The sequence below is a fragment of the Choloepus didactylus genome, chromosome 2 (genome assembly GCF_015220235.1).
Source record: "Choloepus didactylus isolate mChoDid1 chromosome 2, mChoDid1.pri, whole genome shotgun sequence".
In the NCBI taxonomy this organism is placed as follows: Eukaryota; Metazoa; Chordata; class Mammalia; order Pilosa; family Megalonychidae; genus Choloepus; species Choloepus didactylus.
Window position 1 is genome coordinate 182,381,485 of NC_051308.1, and position 25,334 is coordinate 182,406,818.

A 25,334-nucleotide genomic window follows, 5' to 3' on the forward strand; every position below is an offset into this window, starting at 1 on the left:
CTGGTAGCCCACGATGGTCCTTACCTTAAGGCTAATGGGCCAGATTGCTGATTTTGCAAGAGGAATAAAGTCTGTCATACAACTAAAGTCTGTGATACAACTAGGTATCTCAGACAGTGAACTTGAGATCTGATTTTCAGTTCGAACCCCAGAATAAGATCAGTTAATCCTATCTGTATCTTTCTTGTTTAACCTCTTAACTTGCTACCTCCCACATCCCTATATTCCATGGTCAATACCTAAAGTGTAACCCTCAAGACACCTGTTCAGTGCCCTGAGAATACCTACACAGTCTTCCTTCAATATCTAGATTAAAAGTATCACCTCCTATGAAACCTTCCCCTGCACCTCTGAATGAAGTTAGTCATTCCTTTTTCTTTGATATTTGGGTACCCTATGCAATCCTCTACTGTAGTCCTTAAAAATATAAATAAGTTTAACTTGTTATCCTCCCACCCCCACTAAACTGTGGTCTGCATCAGGGGATAGGAAGACAGAAAGGCCTAACACACACACACACACACACACACACACATATATATGTCAGGTGTCACTCTTCTTATTTAGATAGGTATGCTTATTGATTTATTTACCATTATAAAATAGATGTGTTATAAAAAAATAGACAATATTTAAAAGTAGAAGATAGGAGTGGGAAAAAATCACGAGGCCCTTCCACCTAAACAGCTTTATTTTGAAAAGTAACTATAGATGGATATGCATACACACACGTGTGTGTGTGTGTATATATATATTTTATATATATTTTACATATGTTATATATGTACTTACACACACATACATATATATATATTCTTTTTAAACTGGACTCTGTACCAGAAGAATTTTCCATTTATTTATTACAAATTCTCCATAAACAATTTTAATATTTGCAAAATATTCCATTTTTCAACTACTACACATTTGGACTACCTCTAATTTTACACTACAATAATCAGATCATGAATATGTATCCATTCATTCAATAAACAAAGTCAGAGTACACATTATGTTTGAAGCACTTCTAGATGCTACAAATATAATAGTACATGGAAAATGCAGTTTCTGTCCTAAAGTAGGACTACAATCTAGAATTTTCTGCATATAGAATTGTTGTAATATAGCTAAACAGAAAGCAACCTTGAATAAAATGTGACCCCCTGAAATAAATTTTTATGAATGCAACTATAACAGTCAATTTCTAATATTTATAAATTTTTTCACACTTCCTATTTAAATATGTAATATAAAATATATAATTCTATAAAATATATAAAATTATTGCTTTTTTCCACTCGCATATTTCATGGAGCAGTTCTATTCAAACTTCAACTATAACATCAACATGAATGTTCAAAGCATTGTCACTATATAACTTGTCTTGCAGGTACCTGGAAAATCTCCATTCATGGATGAATTGTTGTTATTTGGTCTGACTCAGGAACTTACTCAGTGGGAAAAGTCCAACCCTACCAGGCAGTTTGTCAAAAACAATCAGCAACAATTGTAAACACCGCAGGTACCTGAGGCTGTGAAACCAATTGGGGCATACAAAAGCCTGGCATAAAACTTAAAAGACATGGGGAATGAGATGTCCACATGGGGCTTTGTAAAGCTCTGACATACTCCTGGGGATCTAGAATCTCATGTACATGTTCAAGGCTATACACATGACCCGAGAGGGCCTCAGTCTCTCACTTCGGTTAACTGTGAGGTCCAGCACAAGCAGGAAATAAAGGCTAAAGTAGAATTGTAAACTAACTGAGCACTGAAGGAGTTCTCTGACAAACACACAGAGGGTAGAAGATTTTTGGTTCAGGGCATTTAAGGAAATATCTGACCAATCATTAGGTGACCAGAACATTAAATGGGTAAGATACTTCATTAGCCACACAGTAAACTTTACAGAATTAATCCAGGAAAGTAACTAAAATAAACATCAATGACAACAAAACAGCAACAATAAAAAGCTGTTACTGAGAGGGAATCTGATTTTCAGAGTTGCCACATTACATTATATAAAATGTCCAAGTTTCAACAAAAAATTATGAAACACAAACTGGAAAAAAAATCAGGAGAAACTTTTCCTGAGGGAATCCAGATGTTGGACTTAGTAGACAAAGACTTTAAATAAGCTATTATAAATATGTTCAAAGAACTAAAGGAAAGTATGACAATGATGCCTCACCAAACAGAGAATATCAATAAAGAAATAGAAATTACAAAAGAAGAACTATATAGAAAATCTGGAGTTAAAAAGTGTAATAAATGAAACAAATATCACTAGAGGCGTACCACAGCAGATTGAGCAGACAGAAGAATCAGAAAATTTGAAGAGAGGTCAAGTGAGAATCCAGTCTGAGGAATAGAGAGAAAAAAGAATGAAAAAAAAATAAACAGAGCATCAAAGACTTGACTTGTGGGACATCCTCAAGCACACAACATATCATAGTGGAAGTCTCAGAAGGAGAGGAGAGAATGGAAGGGGCAGAAATAATATTTGAAGAAATAACTGCAAATTTCCCAAATTTGATATAAATTTTAAGCTACACAACCAAGAAGCTTATGAATGACAAGCAGGATAATTCAAAAAGATTCACATCTAGATACATCACATACAAGCTACCATCAATAAGATTAACAGCTGACTTCTGGAGGCCAGAAGACAATAGGATTACATGTTTAAAGTGCTGAAAGAAAAAGACAGTCACCTAAAAATTCTATTTCCAGCAAAACTACCCTTCAAAACCGAAGGAGAAATTACAACATAAAACAAGTCATCAATACACTTGAAAATACTGAAATGATGCAGTTTGTTCTCCGACCACATCTAAATTAATTCAGAATATAAAACCAGGAAGGAATCTGGGAAATCCCCAAATTATTGGAAATTAAACAAACTTCTAAATAACTTATGGATCAAAGAAGAAATCATAAAAATAAAATACATCAAAACTTAAGGAATGCTGCTAAAACAACACAGAGTGAAATTTTAAGGCTAAAATGCCTTTAGCAGTAAGGGAAAAAAGGTCTCAAATCAATAACCTAAGCTTGAACATTAAGAAACTAGTTAAAGAAGACTTAGTCAAACCCAAAGCAAGAATAAGAAAGAGAATAATAAAATTAGAACCAAAATCGATGAAATAGAAATAAGAAAAACAATAGAAAAAAACCAGTGGCCAAAAAGCTGTTTCTGTAAAATGGTAAACAAAATTGACAAACTTTAGCCAGAATAACCAAGGAAAAGAGAGAGAAGGTACACATTTAAAAATCAGGAATTTAAAAAAATGACATCATTACTGACCTTAGGGAAATTAAGATGATAATAAGAGAATACTATGAACAACTGTATGCCAACAAGTTAGATAGCTTAGATGAAATGGACACACTCTGAGAAAGACAGCAGTGAAACTGACACAAGGAGATATAGAAAGTCTGAATACATGTATAACAATTACAGAGATTGATGAATTAGAAATTTTAAAACATCCTGGCAAATTATACCAAATGTTTAAATAAGAATTAATACCAATCCTTCACACACTCTTCCAAAAAATAGAAGAGGGAGCATTTCCCAACTCATTCTCTGAGGCATGTATTACTTTGATACCAAAACCAGATAAAGACATAAAAAGAAAAGAAAACCACAGACAAGTATCTCATGAACACAGACACAAAATCCTCAAAAAAAGTTACCAAACCAAATTCAGCAACATATAAAAAGAATTATACACCATGACCAAATGATATTTATACCATGAATGGAAGGTTGGCTCAACATATGAAAACCAATGTATGTATCATTTTAATAGAATAAGATAGAGAGGACACCTGATCATCTCAATAGAAGCAAGGAAAACATTTGACACAATCTAACAACTCTTCATGATAAAAACACTCAATAAACTAGCAATAGAAAAAATTTTCTCAGTATGAAAAAGGCCATCAAAAAACAAAACAAAACAAAACAAATGACGACAAAAAAACCCAAAACCCCACAACTAACATTATAACATTGTAGCTAATAGTGAAAGACTGGATGCTTTCCTCCTAAAAATCAGGAAGAAGAGAAGAATGTCCATTCTTGCCACTTCTATTCAACATTGTACTGAAGGTTCTAGCCAAGGCAGCAGACCAAAAAAAAAAAAAAAAAGGACATCAGATTGGAAAGGAAGAAGTAAAACTTTTGCTATTGGCAGATGACATGAATCATTACATAGAACTTAAGGAAACCAATAAAAGTTTGCAGCACAGAATACAAATTCAGTAAACAAAATGAACTAAATGAACTGAATTTCTATACACTAGAAATGAGCACTGTGAAATCAAAACTAAGAAAACAATTCCATTTACAACAGCAACCAAATAAAACAAGAATAGATTTTTAAAAGAAGTGGAAGACTTGTACACTGGAAACTACAAAAAAATTGTTAGAAGAAATTAGAGAAGATCTAAATAAATGGAAATCTTGTGTTCATGGATTGGAAGGCTAAATACTGTTATGTTAAAGTAGCAATACTTACCAAATTGTTCTAGAGATTCAATGCAATCTCTATCAAAATCTCAGCTGGCTTTTTTGCAGAAATTAACAAGTTGACCTAAAATTCATATATAAATGGCAGGGACAGCTAAAATAAACTGGAAAAAGAAAAACAAAGTAGGAGACACATTTTTCAATTTCAAAACTTATTATAAAACTACAGTAATCAAGATAGGGTTGTACTGGCATAAGGATAAACACATATATCAGTAGAATATACTTGAGAGTCTAGAAATAAACCCTTACATTTATGATCATTTGATTTTCAATAAGGGTGCCAAGACAATTCAATGATGCTGGGACAACTGAATGAAGTTGAATTCCTACCTCACACTATATATAAATATGAACTAAAAATGGATCAGAGACCCAAATGTAAGAAGACAACATAGTGGTAAATCTTCATGACCTTTGGTTAGGCAACAGTTTCTTAGATGTAACACCAAAAGCATAAGCAACAAAAGGAAAAATAATAAACTGAACCAGATCGAAAACAAAGCTTTTATGCTGCCAACTATAACATCAAGAAAGTAAAGAAGGGGAAGGGGTGTTTTTGCTTGATAGGTATAGAGTATTTGTACATAAGAATTTTAAAGACCAAACAAGTAATATGCTGTCCAGTCCACAAAGGCTGAGGTCTCAGTACCAGGCCATTCAATGACTAATTTTCCTCTTCAGGGAAAGGGCAACAATATGTACAGTTTACTGGATATTGGCTGAGCACTGCATTTAATTGGAAATAAAGAGCATGTGGAAAGCTTTGAATATTTCATGCCACTGAAGGAATAAAAGTTCAGTCTAATTCAGATAAAAGGAGATATTACTAATTTTGACAGGCCCCATGATGATAAATGATGATGTATGCATATAAAGATTCATAGATAAATGTTTATCACATCATATAAGAACATAAAATGGGAAAAAATCCAAATATGAAGAGATAGGGAAAAAGTTAAATAACAGACGGTATGGTTTTAGCTAGAGGGTGAGGCATGCAGCCCCACAGCCTGAGACTGACCCACTTGGAAGCCCGGGAATCACCAGGCCCATGGTGCCCGAGTGGACTACCTACTGAACTGCACAGGACCCACACTGCACCCCCAGGGCTGGCAGTCCCAAGTGCACACGGAGAACTGGTGCGCTGACTGGATTCCTAAACAATTTGGACCCTGCCCAGTGCACAGGCAAAGTGGGGAAAGCTGGCTGGAGGGTGAGAAGTGGCTCAAAAGCACCATCTTCTGGGAAGACAAGGAAAGTACACTCCAGCAAGCTGTGGCTGTGCCAAAAATATATATAAATGTTCAAATAATCCTGCATTTCCCAAAATAACCTAATCAAGATAAGCCAATACCCTGAATCCAACAGAAAATCATAAAGCACATGAAGAAACAAGAAGATATGAACAAGCCAAATGACCAAATTTAAAAGCCAGCGGAGAAACAGAACTTGGAGCAATTAATGAAACAGTACACACAAATCTCCAAAACAACGCCAATGAGTTGGCTAAAGACATAAAGGACATCAGGAAGACTCTAGAAGAGCACAAAGAAGAATTTGAAAGAGTAAACTAAAAAAATAGCAGATCTTATGGAATTAAAAGATACTATTGATCAAATTAAAAATATAGTAGAGATGCACAACAGCAGATTTGAAGAGGCAAAAGAAAGAATAAGTAACCTATAGGACACAGCAATTGAATGCGAACATACAAATGAACAAATGGTGGGAAAAATCCAAAACTTTGATATGGATCTCAGGGATATGATGGACAACATGATGTGCACAAATACAAGAATCAATGGTGGAGGTGGGGCAAGATGGCAGACTGGTGAGCTGTATGTTTTAGTTACTCCTCCAGGAAAGTAGGTAAAAAGCCAGGAACTGCATGGACTGGACACCACAGAGCAATCTGTCTTTGGGCATACTTCATACAACACTCATGAAAACGTGGAACTGCTGAGATCAGCGAAATCTGTAAGTTTTTGCGGCCAGGGGACCCGCGCCCCTCCCTGCCAGGCTCAGTCCCGGGGGAGGAGGGGCTGTCAGCTCCAGGAAGGAGAAGGGAGAATTGCAGTGGCTGCTCTTATCGGAAACTCATTCTACTGATTCAAACTCCAACCATAGATAGACTGAGGCCAGACTCCAGAGACTCTGAGAGCAGCCAGCCCAGCAGAGAGGAGACAGGCATAGAAAAAAAACAACACGAAAAACTCCAAAATAAAAGCAGAGGATTTTTGGAGTTCTGGTGAACACAGAAAGGGGAAGGGCGGAGATCAGGCCTTGAGGCGCATATGCAAATCCCGAAGCAAGGCTGATCTCTCTGCCCTGTACACCTTTCCTTAATGGCCCTGGTTGCTTTGTCTATTAGCATTTCAATAACCCATTAGATCTCTGAGGAGGGCCGTTTTTTTTTTTTTTTTTTTTTTTTTTTTTTTTTTAAATCCTTTTTGCTTTTTCTAAAACAATTACTCTAAGAAGCTCAATACAGAAAGCTTCAAAGAATTGAAATTTGGGCACATCAAGTCAAGAGCAGAACTAAGAGAGCTCTGAGACAAAAGGCAATAATCCAGTGGCTGAGAAAATTCACTAAACAACACAACTTCCCAAGAAAAGGGGGGTGTCCGTTCACAGCCACCATCCTGGTGGACAGGAAACACTCCTGCCCATCGCCAGCCCCATAGCCCAGAGCTGCCCCAGACAACCCAGTGTGACGGAAGTGCTTCAAATAACAGGCACACACCACAAAACTAGGCGTGGACATTAGCCTTCCCTGCAACCTCAACTGAATGTCCCAGAGCTGGGAAGGGGGAGCAGTGTGAATTAACAGAGCCCCATTCAGCCATCATTTGAGCAGACTGGGAGCCTCCCAACACAGCCCAGCAGCACAGAACTGCCCTGGGGGGACGGCACTCACCTGTGACATAGCACAGTCATCCCTCAACAGAGGACCCGGGGTGCACAGCCTGGAAGAGGGGCCCACTTGCAAGTCTCAGGAGCCATACGCCAATACCAAAGACTTGTGGGTCAGTGGCAGAGACAAACTGTGGCAGGACTGAACTGAAGGATTAGACTATTGCAGTAGCTTTAAAACTCTAGGATCATCAGGGAGATTTGATTGTTAGGGCCACCCCCCCTCCCCGACTGCCCAGAAACACGCCCCACATACAGGGCAGGCAACACCAACTACCCACGCAAGCTTGGGACACCAATTGGGCCCCACAAGACTCACTCCCCCACTCACCAAAAAGGCTAAGCAGGGGAGATCTGGCTTGTGGAGAACAGGTGGCTCGTGGACGCCACCTGCTGGTTAGTTAGAGAAAGTGTACTCCACGAAGCTATAGATCTGATAAATTAGAGATAAGGACTTCAACTGGTCTACAAACCCTAAAAGAACCCTATCAAGTTCAGCAAATGCCACGAGGCCAAAAACAACAGAAAATTATAAAGCATATGAAAAAACCAGACGATATGGATAACCCAAGCCCAAGCACCCAAATCAAAAGACCAGAAGAGACACACCTAGAGCAGCTACTCAAAGAACTAAAGATGAACAATGAGACCCTAGTACGGGATATGAAGGAAATCAAGAAGACCCTAGAAGAGCATAAAGAAGACATTGCAAGACTAAATAAAAAAATGGATGATCTTATGGAAATTAAAGAAACTGTTGACCAAATTAAAAAGATTCTGGACACTCATAGTACAAGACTAGAGGAAGTTGAACAACGAATCAGTGACCTCGAAGATGACAGAATGGAAAATGAAAGCATAAAAGAAAGAATGGGGAAAAAAATTGAAAAACTCGAAATGGACCTCAGGGATATGACAGATAATATGAAACGTCCGAATATAAGACTCATTGGTGTCCCAGAAGGGGAAGAAAAGGGTAAAGGTCTAGGAAGAGTATTCAAAGAAATTGTTGGGGAAAACTTCCCAAATCTTCTAAACAACATAAATACACAAATCATAAATGCTCAGCGAACTCCAAATAGAATAAATCCAAAAAAACCCACTCCGAGACATATACTGATCACACTGTCAAACATAGAAGAGAAGGAGCAAGTTCTGAAAGCAGCAAGAGAAAAGCAATTCACCACATACAAAGGAAACAGCATAAGACTAAGTAGTGACTACTCAGCAGCCACCATGGAGGCGAGAAGGCAGTGGCACGATATATTTAAAATTCTGAGTGAGAGGAATTTCCAGCCAAGAATATTTTATCCAGCAAAGCTCTCCTTCAAATTTGAGGGAGAGCTTAAATTTTTCACAGACAAAGAAATGCTGAGAGAATTTGCTAACAAGAGACCTGCCCTACTGGAGATACTAAAGGGAGCCCTACAGACAGAGAAACAAAGACAGGACAGAGAGACTTGGAGAAAGGTTCAGTACTAAAGAGATTCGGTATGGGTACAATAAAGGATATTAATAGAGAGAGGGAAAAATATGGCAAACATAATCCAAAGGATAAGATGGCCGATTCAAGAAATGCCTTCACGGTTTTAACGTTGAATGTAAATGGATTAAACTCCCCAATTAAAAGATATAGATTCGCAGAATGGATCAAAAAAAATGAACCATCAATATGTTGCATACAAGAGACTCATCTTAGACACAGGGACACAAAGAAACTGAAAGTGAAAGGATGGAAAAAAATATTTCATGCAAGCTACAGCCAAAAGAAAGCAGGTGTAGCAATATTAATCTCAGATAAAATAGACTTCAAATGCAGGGATGTTTTGAGAGACAAAGAAGGCCACTACATACTAATAAAAGGGGCAATTCAGCAAGAAGAAATAACAATCGTAAATGTCTATGCACCCAATCAAGGTGCCACAAAATACATGACAGAAACATTGGCAAAACTAAAGGAAGCAATTGATGTTTCCACAATAATTGTGGGAGACTTCAACACATCACTCTCTCCTATAGATAGATCAACCAGACAGAAGACCAATAAGGAAATTGAAAACCTAAACAATCTGATAAATGAATTAGATTTAACAGACATCTACAGGACATTACATCCCAAATCACCAGGATACACATACTTTTCTAGTGCTCACGGAACTTTCTCCAGAATAGATCATATGCTGGGACATAAAACAAGCCTCAATAAATTTAAAAAGATTGAAATTATTCAAAGCACATTCTCTGACCACAATGGAATACAATTAGAAGTCAATAACCATCAGAGACTTAGAAAATTCACAAATACCTGGAGGTTAAACAACACACTCCTAAACAATCAGTGGGTTAAAGAAGAAATAGCAAGAGAAATTGCTAAATATATAGAGACGAATGAAAATGAGAATACAACATACCAAAACTTATAGGATGCAGCAAAAGCAGTGCTAAGGGGGAAATTTATAGCACTAAATACATATATTAAAAAGGAAGAAAGAGCCAAAATCAAAGAACTAATGGATCAACTGAAGAAGCTAGAAAATGAACAGCAAACCAATCCTAAACCAAGTACAAGAAAAGAAATAACAAGGATTAAAGCAGAAATAAATGACATAGAGAACAAAAAAACAATAGAAAGGATAAATATCACCAAAAGTTGGTTCTTTGAGAAGATCAACAAGATTGACAAGCCCCTAGCTAGACTGACAAAATCAAAAAGAGAGAAGACCCATATAAACAAAATAATGAATGAAAAAGGTGACATAACTGCAGATCCTGAAGAAATTAAAAAAATTATAAGGGGATATTATGAACAACTGTATGGCAACAAACTGGATAATGTAGAAGAAATGGACAATTTCCTGGAAACATATGAACAACCTAGACTGACCAGTGAAGAAATAGAAGACCTCAACCAACCCATCACAAGCAAAGAGATCCAATCAGTCATCAAAAATCTTCCCACAAATAAATGCCCAGGGCCAGATGGCTTCACAGGGGAATTCTACCAAACTTTCCAGAAAGAACTGACACCAATCTTACTCAAACTCTTTCAAAACATTGAAAAAAATGGAACACTACCTAACTCATTTTATGAAGCTAACATCAATCTAATACCAAAACCAGGCAAAGATGCTACAAAAAAGGAAAACTACAGGCCTATCTCCCTAATGAATATAGATGCAAAAATCCTCAACAAAATACTTGCAAATCGAATCCAAAGACACATTAAAAAAATCATACACCATGACCAAGTGGGGTTCATTCCAGGCATGCAAGGATGGTTCAACATAAGAAAAACAATCAATGTATTACAACACATTAAAAACTCGAAAGGGAAAAATCAATTGATCATCTCAATAGATGCTGAAAAAGCATTTGACAAAATCCAACATCCCTTTTTGATAAAAACACTTCAAAAGGTAGGAATTGAAGGAAACTTCCTCAACATGATAAAGAGCATATATGAAAAACCCACAGCCAGCATAGTACTCAATGGTGAGAGACTGAAAGCCTTCCCTCTAAGATCAGGAACAAGACAAGGATGCCCGCTGTCACCACTGTTATTCAACATTGTGCTGGAAGTGCTAGCCAGGGCAATCCGGCAAGACAAAGAAATAAAAGGCATCCAAATTGGAAAAGAAGAAGTAAAACTGTCATTGTTTGCAGATGATATGATCTTATATCTAGAAAACCCTGAGAAATCAACGATACACCTACTAGAGCTAATAAACAAATTTAGCAAAGTAGCGGGATACAAGATTAATGCACATAAGTCAGTAATGTTTCTATATGCTAGAAATGAACAAACTGAAGAGACACTCAAGAAAAAGATACCATTTTCAATAGCAACTAAAAAAATCAAGTACCTAGGAATCAACTTAACCAAAGATGTAAAAGACCTATACAAAGAAAACTACATAACTCTACTAAAAGAAATAGAAGGGGACCTTAAAAGATGGAAAAATATTCCATGTTCATGGATAGGAAGGCTAAATGTCATTAAGATGTCAATTCTACCCAAACTCATCTACAGATTCAATGCAATCCCAATCAAAATTCCAACAACCTACTTTGCAGACTTGGAAAAGCTAGTTATCAAATTTATTTGGAAAGGGAAGATGCCTCGAATTGCTAAAGACACTCTAAAAAAGAAAAACGAAGTGGGAGGACTTACACTCCCTGACTTTGAAGCTTATTATAAAGCCACAGTTGCCAAAACAGCATGGTACTGGCACAAAGATAGACATATAGATCAATGGAATCTAATTGAGAATTCAGAGATAGACCCTCAGATCTATGGCCGACTGATCTTTGATAAGGCCCCCAAAGTCACCGAACTGAGCCATAATGGTCTTTTCAACAAATGGGGCTGGGAGAGTTGGATATCCATATCCAAAAGAATGAAAGAGGACCCCTACCTCACCCCCTACACAAAAATTAACTCAAAATGGACCAAAGATCTCAATATAAAAGAAAGTACCATAAAACTCCTAGAAGATAATGTAGGAAAACATCTTCAAGACCTTGTATTAGGAGGCCACTTCCTAGACTTTACACCCAAAGCACAAGCAACAAAAGAGAAAATAGATAAATGGGAACTCCTCAAGCTTAGAAGTTTCTGCACCTCAAAGGAATTTCTCAAAAAGGTAAAGAGGCAGCCAACTCAATGGGAAAAAATTTTTGGAAACCATGTATCTGACAAAAGACTGATATCTTGCATATACAAAGAAATCCTACAACTCAATGACAATAGTACAGACAGCCCAATTATAAAATGGGCAAAAGATATGAAAAGACAGTTCTCTGAAGAGGAAATACAAATGGCCAAGAAACACATGAAAAAATGTTCAGCTTCACTAGCTATTAGAGAGATGCAAATTAAGACCACAATGAGATACCATCTAACACCGGTTAGAATGGCTGCCATTAAACAAACAGGAAACTACAAATGCTGGAGGGGATGTGGAGAAATTGGAACTCTTATTCATTGTTGGTGGGACTGTATAATGGTTCAGCCACTCTGGAAGTCAGTCTGGCAGTTCCTTAGAAAACTAGAGATAGAGCTACCATTCGATCCAGCGATTGCACTTCTCGGGATATACCCGGAAGATCGGAAAGCAGTGACACGAACAGATATCTGCACGCCAATGTTCATAGCAGCATTATTCACAATTGCCAAGAGATGGAAACAACCCAAATGTCCTTCAACAGATGAGTGGATAAATAAAATGTGGTATATACACACGATGGAATACTACGCGGCAGTAAGAAGGAACGATCTGGTGAAACATATGACAATATGGATGAACCTTGAAGACATAATGCTGAGCGAAATAAGCCAGGCACAAAAAGAGAAATATTATATGCTACCACTAATGTGAACTTTGAAAAATGTAAAACAAATGGTTTATAATGTAGAATGTAGGGGAACTAGCAGTAGAGAGCAATTAAGGAAGGGGGAACAATAATCCAAGAAGAACAGATAAGCTATTTAACGTTCTGGGGATGCCCAGAAATGACTATGGTCTGTTAATTTCTGATGGATGTAGTAGGAACAAGTTCACTGAAATGTTGCTATATTATGTAACTTTCTTGGGGTAAAGTAGGAACATGTTGGAAGTTAAGCAGTTATCTTAGGTTAGTTGTCTTTTTCTTACTCCCTTGCTATGGTCTCTTTGAAATGTTCTTTTATTGTATGTTTGTTTTCTTTTTAACTTTTTTTTTCATACAGTTGATTTGAAAAAAGAAGGGAAAGTTAAAAAAAAAAAAAAAAAAAAGAAAGAAAAAAGACAAACAAGGAAAAAAAAAAGAAAAAAAGATGTAGTGCCCCCTTGAGGAGCCTGTGGAGAATGCAGGGGTATTCGCCTACCCCACCTCCATGGTTGCTAACATGACCACAGACATAGGGGACTGGTGGTTTGATGGGTTGAGCCCTCTACCATAAGTTTTACCCTTGGGAAGACGGTTGCTGCAAAGGAGAGGCTAGGCCTCCCTGTATTTGTGCCTAAGAGTCTCCTCCTGAATGCCTCTTTGTTGCTCAGATGTGGCCCTCTCTCTCTGGCTAAGCCAACTTGAAAGGTGAAATCACTGCCCTCCCCCCTACGTGGGATCAGACACCCAGGGAAGTGAATCTCCCTGGCAACGTGGAATATGACTCCCGGGGAGGAATGTAGACCCGGCATCGTGGGATGGAGAACATCTTCTTGACCAAAAGGGGGATGTGAAAGGAAATGAAATAAGCTTCAGTGGCAGAGAGATTCCAAAACGAGCCGAGAGATCACTCTGGTGGGCACTCTTACGCACACTTTAGACAACCTTTTTTAGGTTCTAAAGAATTGGGGTAGCTGGTGGTGGATACCTGAAACTATTAAACTACAACCCAGAACCCATGAATCTCGAAGACAGTTGTATAAAAATGTAGCTTATGAGGGGTGACAGTGGGATTGGGAATGCCATAAGGACCAAACTCCACTTTGTCTAGTTTATGGATCGATATGTAGAAAAGTAGGGGAAGCAAACAAACAGACAAAGGTACCTAGTGTTCTTTTTTACTTCAATTGCTCTTTTTCACTCTAATTATTATTCTTGTTATTTTTGTGTGTGTGCTAATGAAGGTGTCAGGGATTGATTTAGGTGATGAATGTACAACTATGTAATGGTACTGTAAACAATCGAAAGTACAATTTGTTTTGTATGACTGCGTGGTATGTGAATATATCTCAATAAAATGATGATTAAAAAAAATAAATAAATAAATAAAAAAAAAAAAAAAAAAAAAAAAAACCTCTTGTCTGCCAATTTGATAGAGAGAAAGTAGTCAAATATGACTCCAAGTTTCTAGGCCTGATCATCTGGAAGGTTAAACTTGTCATTAATTGGAGAGGAGAAGGCAGCCAGAGGGGTAGTGCACATGTAGTCTGAGATAACTATTATGTATCTAGGTGGAGATGGAGAGTTGCAGTTGGCATATGTGATAGTTAATTTTGTGTCACCTTGGCTGGGTTATGGTGTCCTGCTGTTTGGTCTTGGAAGCACTGTCCTGTTTGTTACTGTGAAGGTATTTTGTAGATGGATTTAAATCATTAATCAGTTGATTGCATCTACAATCAACAAAGGAGCTTGCCTTCAGCAACAAGAGGAGTCTCCTCATCCAATCAGTTGGAGGCCTTGAAGCAAGAACTGAGAATTTCAGCAAAGAGAAGAATTTCTAACTCTCTTTCAGCCAGTCTATGTGTATTGGGAATTCAACTTCGACTTCATCAAGTTTCCAACTTGCAGTCTGCCCTATGGAATTCAGACTTGCCCATCTCCATGGTATGTAAGCCAATTCTTATAATAAATCTCTAATATATTATAAAAAAAAAAAAAAAAAAAAAAAAAGAATCAATGGTGTCCTAGAAGGAGAAGAGTAAAGGGCTAGGAAGAGTATTTGAAGACATAGTTGGGGAAAACTTCCCAACCCTTCTAAATGACATAAATATGCAAATCAAAGGTGCCCAATGAACTCCAAACAGAATAAACCCTAATAAACCCACTCCAAGACATATACTAGATTTGTCAAATGCTGAAGAGGAGAAAGTTCTGAAAGCAGCAAGGGAGAAGCAATTCACCACATACAAGGGAAACAATATAAGATTAGTACTGACTACCCAGTGGCACTATGAAGGCAAGAAGGCAGTGGTATAACATGTTTAAGTCTGAAAGAGAAAAATTGCCACGTAAGAATTCTTTATACAGCAAAGCTCTCCTTCAAAATTGAGGGAGAGTTTAAAATTTTCACAGGCAAATAAATGCTGAGATAATTTGTTAACAATAAGCCCTGAAAGAAATATTAAGGGGATTTGTACTAGCTGAGAAAAAAAGAAAGGAGAGAGAGGTATGGAGAAGGGCACAGAACTAAAGAGCAACAGTAAGGGTAATTAAAGGAAAAAAAAAGAGAGCAGGGGAGAAAAATAGACCTGACAAATAAAAACCAAAGGATAATATGGTTGGCAAAGGAACAGGCTTCACAGCAATAACACTGTGAATGAATTAAACTTCCCAATTAAAAGATACAGATTGGCAGAATGGATTAAAAATATGATCCATCAATATGCTGTTTACAAGAGGCTCATCTTAGACCCAGTGACACAAAGAGACTGAACATGAAAGAATGGAAAAAAATATTCCACACAAGCTGCAGCCAAAAGAAAGACGAGGTAGCAATACTAACATCAGACAAAATAGGCTTTAAAAGCAAAGATGTCATAAGAGACCAAAGAAAGACACTATATATTAATAAAAGGGACAATTCACCAAGAAGAAATAACAATCACAAATGTTTATGCACCCAATCAAGATGCTCCAAAGTACATGAGACAAACTGGCAAAACTGAAAGGAACAATAGACATTTCTATAATAGTGAGACACTTCAATACACCACTCTCTTCTACAGATAGATCAACCAGACAGAAGACCAATAAGGAAACTGAAAACCTAAACAATCTGATAAATGAATTTGATTTAACAGACATGTATAAAACATCACATCCCAAATCACCAGGATACACATTCTTCTCTAGTGCTCATGGAACTTTCTCCAGAAGAGATCATGTGCTGGGACATAAAACAAGCCTCAGTAAATTTTAAAAAAAACTGAAATTATTCAAAGCACATTCTCTGACCACAGTGAAATACAATTAGAAGTCAATAACCAACAGAGACTTAGAAAATTCACAAATTCCTGGAGGTTAAACAACACACTCCTAAACAATCAGTGGGTTAAAGAAGAAATGCAAGAGAAATTGCTAAATACATAGTGACAAACGAGCATGAGAACAGAACATATCAAAACCTATGGGATGCAGCAAAAGTGATACGGAGGAGGAAATTTATAGCACTAAACGCATACATCAAAAAGGAAGAAAGAGCTAAAATCAAAGAACTAATGAAGAAGCTAGAAAACGAACAGCAAACTAATCCTAAACCAAGTAGAAGAAAAGAAATAACAAGGATTAAAGCAGAAATAAATGACATAGAGAACAAAAAAACAATAGAGAAAATCAAGAACACCTAAAGTTGGTTCTTTGAGAAGATCAACAAGATTGACAAACGCTTGGCTAGAATGACAAAGCCAAAAAGAGAGAAGATCGAAATAAACAAAATCAGAAATGAGAGGGGGGACATTACTGTGGATTCTGAAGAAATTTTAAAAATCAAAAGAGCATACTATGAACAATTGTATGCCAACAAAGCAGACAATTTAGAGGAAATGGATAATTTCCTGGATACACATCAACAGCCTACACTGACCTGAGAAAAAATAGAAGACCTCAACAAATCAATCACAAGTAAAGGGATCCAATTAGTCATTAAAAAGCTTCCTACAAAAAAAAGATGGCTTCACAGGGGAATTTTTCCAATCTTTCCAAAAGAAATGACACCATTCCTGCTCAAACTCTTTCAAAAAATTAAAGAAAAATGAACACTATCTAACTCATTTTATGAAGCTAACATCACTCTAACACCAAAACCAAATAAAGATACTAAAAGAAAGGAAAACTACAGGCCAATCTCCCTAATGAATGCAGATGCAAAAGTTCTCAACAAAATACTTGCAAATCAAATCCAAAGACACGTTAAAAGAATCATACACCAAGACCAAGTGGGGTTCATTCCAGACTTGCAAGGGTGGTTCAACATAAGAAAATTAATCAATGTAATACAACAAATTGAAATGGAAAAATCAAATGATCATCTCAATAAATGCTGAAAAAGCATTCAACAAAACTCAGCATCCTTTTTTGATAAAAATCACTTCCAACGGTAGGAATTGAAGGAAACTTTCTCAATATGATAAAGGGCATATATGAAAAACCCACAGCCAGCATAGTACACAATGGTTGAGAGACTGAAAGCCTTCTCTCTAAGATCAGGAATGAAACAAGGATGCCCACTGTCACCACTATTATTCAACATTGTGCTAGAAGTTCTAGCCAGGACAATCCAGCAAGAGATAGAAATAAGAGGCATCCAAATTAGAAAGGATGAAGTAGAACTCATTATTTATAAATGATATGATCTTATATTTGGAAAATACTGAGAAATCGACAACAAAGCTGTTTGAGCCAATAATCAAATTAAGCAAGGTGGCTGGATACAACATTAATGTGCAAAAGTCAGTAATGTTCCTATACATTAGAAATGACCTAACTAATGAGACACTCAGAAAAAATATTCCATTCACAACAGCAACTAAAAAAATCAAATACCCAGGAATAAACTTAACCAAGTCGTAAAAAAAACCTCTACACATAAAAATTACAGAACTTTACTAAAAGAAATCAAAGAGGACCTAAATAGGTGGAAAGATACTCCATGTTCAGGGATATGAAGGCTAAACATCGTTAAGATGCCAATTCTATCCAAAATGATCTATAGATTCAATGCAATTCCAATTAAAAATTCCAACAACCTACTTCACAGACTTGGAAAAGCTAGTTATCAAACTTACTTCGTAGGGAAAGAATTGCCAAAAACATTCTAAAAAAAGAACAACAAAGTGGGAGGACCTACTTCCTGACTTCAAAGCCTACTGTAAATCCACAGTGGTCAAAAGAGCATGGTACTGGCATAAGGACAGACATTCATCAATGGAATCAAATCAAGAGTTCGGAAATAGACCCCCAGATCTATGGTCAACTGATTTTTGATAAGGCCCTAAAATCCAATGAACTGGGTAAGAATAGTCCCTTCAACAAATGGGGCTGGGAGAACTGGATATCCATAACCAAAAAAATGAAAGAGGACCCCTACATCACACCCTATACAAAAATTAACTCAAAGTCGATCAAAGACCTCAATATAAAAGACCAATATAAAAGACCATAAAAATCCTGGAAGATAATGTCGGGAAACATCTTCAAGACCTAGTAATAAGAGGTAGCTTCTTAGGCCTTATACCCAAAGCACAAGCAATGAAAGAAAAAATAAATAAATGAGAATGCATCAAAATCAAAAGCTTCCGTGCCTTAAGGACTTTGTCAAAAAGATGAAGAGACAGCCAACTCAATGGGAGAAAAATATCTGGAAACCCTGTATCTGACAAAAGACTGATATCCTGCCTACATAAAGAAATCCTACAACTCAACAACAATAGTACAAACACCCCAATTATAAAATGGACAAAAGATACTGAAAGACATTTTTCTGAAGAGGAAACACAAATGGCTAAAAAACACACAAAAAATGTTCATCTTCACTGGCTATTAGGGACATGCAAATCAAAACCACAATGAGGTAGCATCTCACACCAATAAGAATGGCTGCCATTAAAGAAACAGGAAAGTATAAATGCTAGAGATGATGTGGAGAAATTGGAATTCTTGTTCATTGCTGGTGGGAATGTATAATGTTACAGCCACTGTGGAAGACAGTTTGGTGGTTCCTTAGAAAACTAGATACTGAGTTACCTATGATCCAGCAATTTACTTTTTGGTATATACCCAGAAGATTTGAAAGTAGTGACACAAACAGACATTTGCATGCCAATGTTCACAACAACAGCATTGTTCACAATTGCCAAGAGATGAAAACAACCCAAGTGTCCTTCAGCAGACAAGTGGATAAACAAAATTTGGTATATACATATGATGGAATACTATGCAGCAGTAAGAAGAAACAAGGTGATGAAACATGACAATATGGATAAACCTTGAAGACATAATGCTGAGTGAAATAATTCAGACACAAATGGAGAGATATTGTATATAATCATTAATATATACTTCCTGAACAATGTAAAATCAGTGTCTCATAATGTAGAATATAGGGGAACTAGAGATAGTCAGAAGCTAGTGAAGGGGGAATGATTACCTAATATGTACAGCATGTTAACGAGGTGAACTTAAAGGTATGGAATGGACACAGGTGATGATAGTTCATTAATGGGATTATAAGCATCAGTGTCGCATTGAAGGTGAACATGATTGAAAGGATTTGTTTAAAGGTATGTATCCCACAAGTGCTTGCATGATCTACTTTTAAGGTATGACACTGGTACAAAGAGTTAATAACAGAATGATATATGGGAAAAACTACATATTGCATATTATAGACTATATTTAATAGGAATACCTTACTAGTACCTGTGCCGGTTTGAATGTATTATGTCCCCCAGAAAAAGCCATATTCTTTGGTGCAATCTTGTGGGGCAGACAGAATAGTGGGGATTAAGTTGGAATGTTTGGATTAGGATGTTTGCATGGAAATGTGCCCCACCCAGCTGTGGGAGGTGACTCTGGTGGGATACTCCCATGGAGGCATGTCCCTGCCCATTCAGGGTGGGTCTTGATCAGTGGAGCCATATAAATGAACTGGCTCAAGGAGAGAGAACTCAGTGCAGCTGTGAGTGACGTTTTGAAGAAGAGCAAGCTTGCTAGAGAGGAATGTCCTGGGAGAAAGCCATTTTGAAACCAGAACTTTGGAGCAGATGCCAACCACGTGCCTTCCCAGCTAACAGAGGTTTTCCGGACACCATTTGCCATCCTCCAGTGAAGGTACTTGATTACTGATGTGTTACCTTGGACGCTTTATGGCCTTAAGACTGTAACTGTATAGCCAAATAAACCCCCTTTTTATAAAAGCCAATCCATCTCTGGTGTTTTGCATTCTGCAGCATTAGCAAACTAGAACAGATTTTGGTACCAGAGAAGTGGGGTGCTTTTGCTGCTGAGTTTGCAAATACCAAACATGTTGGAATGGCTTTTTAAATGGATAATGGGGAGTTTCTGGAAGAGCTGTGAGGAGCTTGATAGAAAAGGCCAAAACTGCTTTAAAGAGACTGTTTATGGAAATATGGAGTCTAAAGATACTTCTGATGAGGACTTGAGCAGAAATGATGAATATGTTGTTGTGTGAGAAAGGGATAAGTTTAGTTTTCACATAGAGACAGCATGGAATAAGGGAAATGGAGGCAAAACCAGTTTAAACAAGCCCCAGACAAAGAGAAGAGAGAATCTGCCTGCTCCTTAAATGGAAAAGTAACCATAGTTACTGGAATGTAGAGATATGAGGTAATATCAGAGGCAGGAATTCACAGCAAAAAAAAATAAAAATTTGAGGGGGATAGGCTGATCAGTTCAAAATCTCAATAATGAGCTAGTTGGCTCTCTAGGATTGGCTGTACAAATTAAAATCTCAAAAGATGAATTAGTTAGTGTTCTCAGATAGGCTGTAACCTCTGTTGTACCCAGTCAATGGGGAAACAGGGGAGGGACTTGCGAATTAGGAGTAGGAGATTTAAAGATCGCCATTCTCTTCCTCTGGCGCGCCAGTCTTCCATGTGTTTGGCTGGACGCCCTATCTTGCAAGATTGTAAATAAATTCTTTTCTCCTCCAAAACCGAGTGAGCGTTTATTCCCTTACAGGAACCGCTTTATTTCCTACAGTTGTAAACTGGAAGAAAGACGATCCTTGTTTTAAAGTGGCACAGAATTTGGCAAAATTGAGTCCTGGTGTTAGATGGAAGGAAGAATTTGAAAATGACAACCTGGAATACTTAGCTGAGGAGATCTCCAGACTACATGTGGAGGAGGTACCCTGGCTTCTTCTTGCAGCTTATAGTAAAATGCGAGCGGAGAGCGATAAACTTAGAACTGAACTCTTGGGTTCAAAGAAACCAGAAGCTGATGGCTTGGAAAATTATGAGCTTCCAAGGGGTGGAATCCCAGAAGCTACAGCCCAACTTGAGGATGTAACCAAACATGGAACCCAGCCGCCATTTCAGTATAAGCCAAGATTGGAGATGGAATTATCCAGAAAGGATTTGTGGAAAGTCCTATTGTCTGATGGCTTTGAGCAAAGCCAACATAATTTTTGCGGGATCTTTACAGACAGAGCCATTGCTGGTCTGGACTGGAGGAGACAGACAAGGAAAAAATTAAAGGAAAAATCTCTTCAAAGACAGAGCCATGGAGGTTGAGGTCTGGAGTCAGGAGGTCTCGGGCTGGGAGAGCGGAGCAGCCCACATGCATGGAAAGGGTGAGTTTGCCCCAGAGGTCGAGGGTGGGCATTCCACCTCGATGCTCTGGAAGAGTTTTGCCACCTCAGGTCCCAAAAAGGGTGGAACACATTCCCAGGGAATTGGGGAGAGCCTGGCTGCCACCACACTGTTCTCAAGGGGTTGAGCGTGTGCCCCGGAGATGGAAGGGAATCCGGGAGCTGCCCCGATGTTTGAGGAGGGTGGGGCCGAGAAGGTGGTCTCCCCAATTTGTGGGTATGTTGGAGCACTCACCTAAGTGTTTGGAGAGGAAAGGGCTGCCACAAAGGCCCTTAGGAAGGGTTAGGCTCCCGCTCTCTCAAGCCCCAAGGATGCAACATTGTTCTGTAAATGACTCTCAGACTTTGAAATCTAATGGAGTTTGTCCTGCAGGTTTTAGGAACTGTTTTGGTCCTGTTAACCCTGTTTTCCGTACTCTTTCTCCATATGGCAATGGAAATGTTTATCCTATGAATGTCCCTCCTTTGTATATTGGAAGCATATAACTTGTTCTAAGTCCACAGATCCAAAGCTAAAGGAAAAGTATGCCTTAGGACTGACCATGCCTATATTTGATTTCGATGGGATCTTGTACTTAACTATTGTTACTGAAATGATTTAAGTTTCTGTGGTACTGTGGGATGAATGTATTTTGTATTTGGAAAGAATATGTTTTTCTGGGGTCCAGGGGGTGGAATGTGCCGGTTTGAATGTATTATGTCCCCCAGAAAAAGCCATATTCTTTGGTGCAATCTTGTGGGGCAGACAGAATAGTGGGGATTAAGTTGGAATGTTTGGATTAGGTTGTTTGCATGGAGATGTGCCCCACCCAGCTGTGGGAGGTGACTCTGGTGGGATACTCCCATGGAGGCATGTCCCTGCCCATTCAGGGTGGGTCTTGATCAGTGGAGCCATATAAATGAACTGGCTCAAGGAGAGAAAACTCAGTGCAGCTGCGAGTGACGTTTTGAAGAAGAACAAGCTTGCTAGAGATGAACGTCCTGGGAGAAAGCCATTTTGAAACCAGAACTTTGGAGCAGATGCCAGCCACGTGCCTTTGCAGATAACAGAGGTTTTCCGGACGCCATTTGCCATCCTCCAGTGAAGGTACCTGATTACTGATGTGTTACCTTGGACACTTTATGGCCTTAAGACTGTAACTGTATAGCCAAATAAACCCCCTTTTTATAAAAGCCAATCCATCTCTGGTGTTTTGCATTCTGCAGCATTAGCAAACTAGAACAGTACCACACCAACACTAGGGATTAATAACCAGGGGCTGATAAGAGCTTTGGGGTGTGTGCTAGTTTGGATATATTATGTCCCGCCAAAAGCCATATTCTTTAATACAATCCTGTGGGGACAGATGTATTAGTGTTGATTAGGTTGGAATCCTTTGATTAAGTGTTTCCATGGAGATGTGACTCAATCAACTGTGGGTGAAACATCTGAATTATTTCCATGGAGATATGGACCCCACCCAATTAGGGTGGGTCTTGATTTAATTACTGGCATCCTATAAAGGAGCTGACAAACAGAAGGACCTCAGAGCAGCTGAGCAGGACATTTTGGAGAGAAGCTAAGTGCTGAGGCTGACAATGATACTTAGAGATACTTGGAGATACAGACAGAAGGAAGTTTAGCTCTGAGATGACCAGAGTTTGCCCCAGGACATGCTAAGACAGGACTCCCAGGCACTTAGAGAGAAACGTCCTGGGAGAAAGAACCAAGAATGCACAGGAACTGAGAGAGGAACTGGAACACAACTCAGGATCAACAGACACCAGTCATGTGCCTCCCAAGGTAACAGAAGTTTTCCAGATGCCATCGGCCATTCTTTGGTAAAAGTACATCATCTGTTGATGCCTTAGCTTGGACACTTTTATTGCCTTAGAACTGTAAATCTGTAACCAAATAAACCCCCTTTATAAAGGCCAAACCATTTTTTGTATTTTGCATAGTGGCAGCATTAGCAAACCAGAACAGGGTGTTTTCGGTTATAATAATTGTTTTAAATTTTGGGAGTGATGATGATTGTACAACTAAGTGACGATAATGTGAGACACTCACTGTTTATCTTGGACAGTATATATGTTATGTGAAATTAGGAACCCCCTACTTAATAAGTCAAACCCTAGATCTTGAGGCTTGCTTCAGTGAAACTTATGGCTGTAAAGGAGAGGATAAGCCTACCTATAATTATGCCTAGGAGTCACCTCCAGAGAACCTCTATTGTTGCTCACATGTGGCCTTCCTCTCTCTAAGCCCAACTCTGCAAATAAATTCATTACCCACTCCCCTATGTGAGACATGATTCCCATGGGAGTGAATCTTCCTGGTGACATGGAACACAACTCCCAGGAATGAGCCTGGCTCTGGCATCAAGGGATTGAGAATGCCTTTTTGACCAAAAGGGGTAAAAGAAAGGTAACAAAATAAGGTTTCAGTGGCTAAGAGATTTCCAGTGGAGTCGAGAGGCTATCCTGGAGGTTACTCTTGTGCAAGATCAAGCTAGATATTCCAAATGTCCATAGTATGCCAAGCCCTAAACAACAGTAGTCCTGAAAATACTAAAGAATACCCTGGTCCTATCAGAGACTCTATAAAAGTTTCACTCACTAAGTTTACTTTTCAGAAACTTAAATCCCCAGACTGTTCCTATGCCAGATAAGTCCCCAAACCTAGAGGCAAAAGCCTCTCCAATAACATCAACCAGATGCATCCCCCTTCCCCATAATGTTGACACCCTTTTTCAATATGAACAAGTTAGGGCGGTCACTGCTCAGATATCCCTGAAGACTGAGACAGTGATCAAACGAGAGAGAGGGAAAGCAACTGACAAGATAGGATTTAACAAAGGATTACAAATACTGAATCTTTATATAAATTTTTTTTAGTTTCCAGGGTACTAGAATAGCTAGAAGGAGATAACTGACATGGTGGAACTGTAACATATAACATGCTTTGAAATTTGCTCTATAGCTATATCTTAAATTATACTTTGAAAGTTATCACATTTCTGTATATATGCTATATTTCACAATAAGGAAATAATTGAAATTGTGGAACTGTAACCCATAACATTGTTTGAAATTTGCTCTCTAACTACTTGTTAAATCATACTTTGAAAGTTATCCCTTTTCTGTATATGTTATTTTTCACAATAAAAAAAATGTAAAAACAAAAAGATGGTATGGTTCCTGTAGTTGAATATAATGCAACCATTTAAAAAGTTATGTTTTTGAAAACATTTTAATGTGATGTTTTATATGAACTATCCAGTATAGGAAAACCTATAGAAACAGAAAGTAGATTAGCAGCTATCCAGGACTGGGGGTTAGGGATGAGGATGGGAATGGGGAATGACTACTAATGGGTACAAGGTTTCTTTTTGGGGTGATGAAAATATTCTAAAATTCTACTGTGGTGATCACGGCACAAACCAATGAATTATATGCTTTAAGTGGGTGCATTTTATGGGTGAATTTATGTTAATTATACCTCAAAAAAACTAAAAGAAAAATATTTCTATAATTTTAAAAATTATTGGCGTGCTGAAAAATGTACCATTTCTTAAAAACTGAACAACTTACCAAATGTTGTATAATTCTGGGAAGAAATGTAAAACATGGAAGATATTTCCTAACAGAAACAGAAAAGGATTTCAACTGCAGTTCTTCTTCAGAAGTCTTTTCAAATATTGAAAAGCAAGTTGCACAAGCTATAAAAAATGCCATCATTGTCACAACCAAAGGCATTAGGAGTTCATCCTTCAACAGAAGAGGAAGCATACTATAAAGGAAAATAGAAAAAAAAAACAAACAAAAGAGAATTATCAAATCAAACCATAATCACTTTATAAAAAAGTT

General features: G+C 37.9%; 2 protein-coding genes across 10 annotated transcripts in view; one reads left to right on the plus strand and one right to left on the minus strand.

Moving 5' to 3' along the window:
• The window catches only part of LOC119527217 (integrin subunit beta 3 binding protein), a 172,823-nt gene that overhangs the window by 135,055 nt on the left and 12,434 nt on the right, over window positions 1-25,334 (plus strand). The window contains exon 9 of one of the 2 annotated variants that reach the window (XM_037827038.1): window positions 1,388-1,581. The exons of the other annotated variant lie outside the window; for it this stretch is intronic. The gene's annotated coding sequence lies outside the window, so the exon portion shown is untranslated. Of the gene's footprint in view, window positions 1-1,387; window positions 1,582-25,334 lie in introns of those variants that run through there. 2 annotated transcript variants of the gene reach the window in all.
• The window catches only part of ALG6 (ALG6 alpha-1,3-glucosyltransferase), a 124,173-nt gene that overhangs the window by 12,296 nt on the left and 86,543 nt on the right, over window positions 1-25,334 (minus strand). For 7 of the 8 annotated variants that reach the window (XR_005215338.1, XM_037827030.1, XM_037827026.1 and 4 more), the window contains one exon: window positions 25,059-25,257. Coding sequence is in view for 7 of the 8 variants with exons in the window: in XM_037827030.1 (XP_037682958.1) it covers window positions 25,059-25,257 (199 nt within the window). In the remaining variant the exon portion in view is untranslated. Of the gene's footprint in view, window positions 1-4,578; window positions 4,639-25,058; window positions 25,258-25,334 lie in introns of those variants that run through there. The other variant, XM_037827031.1, reaches the window with a different exon arrangement.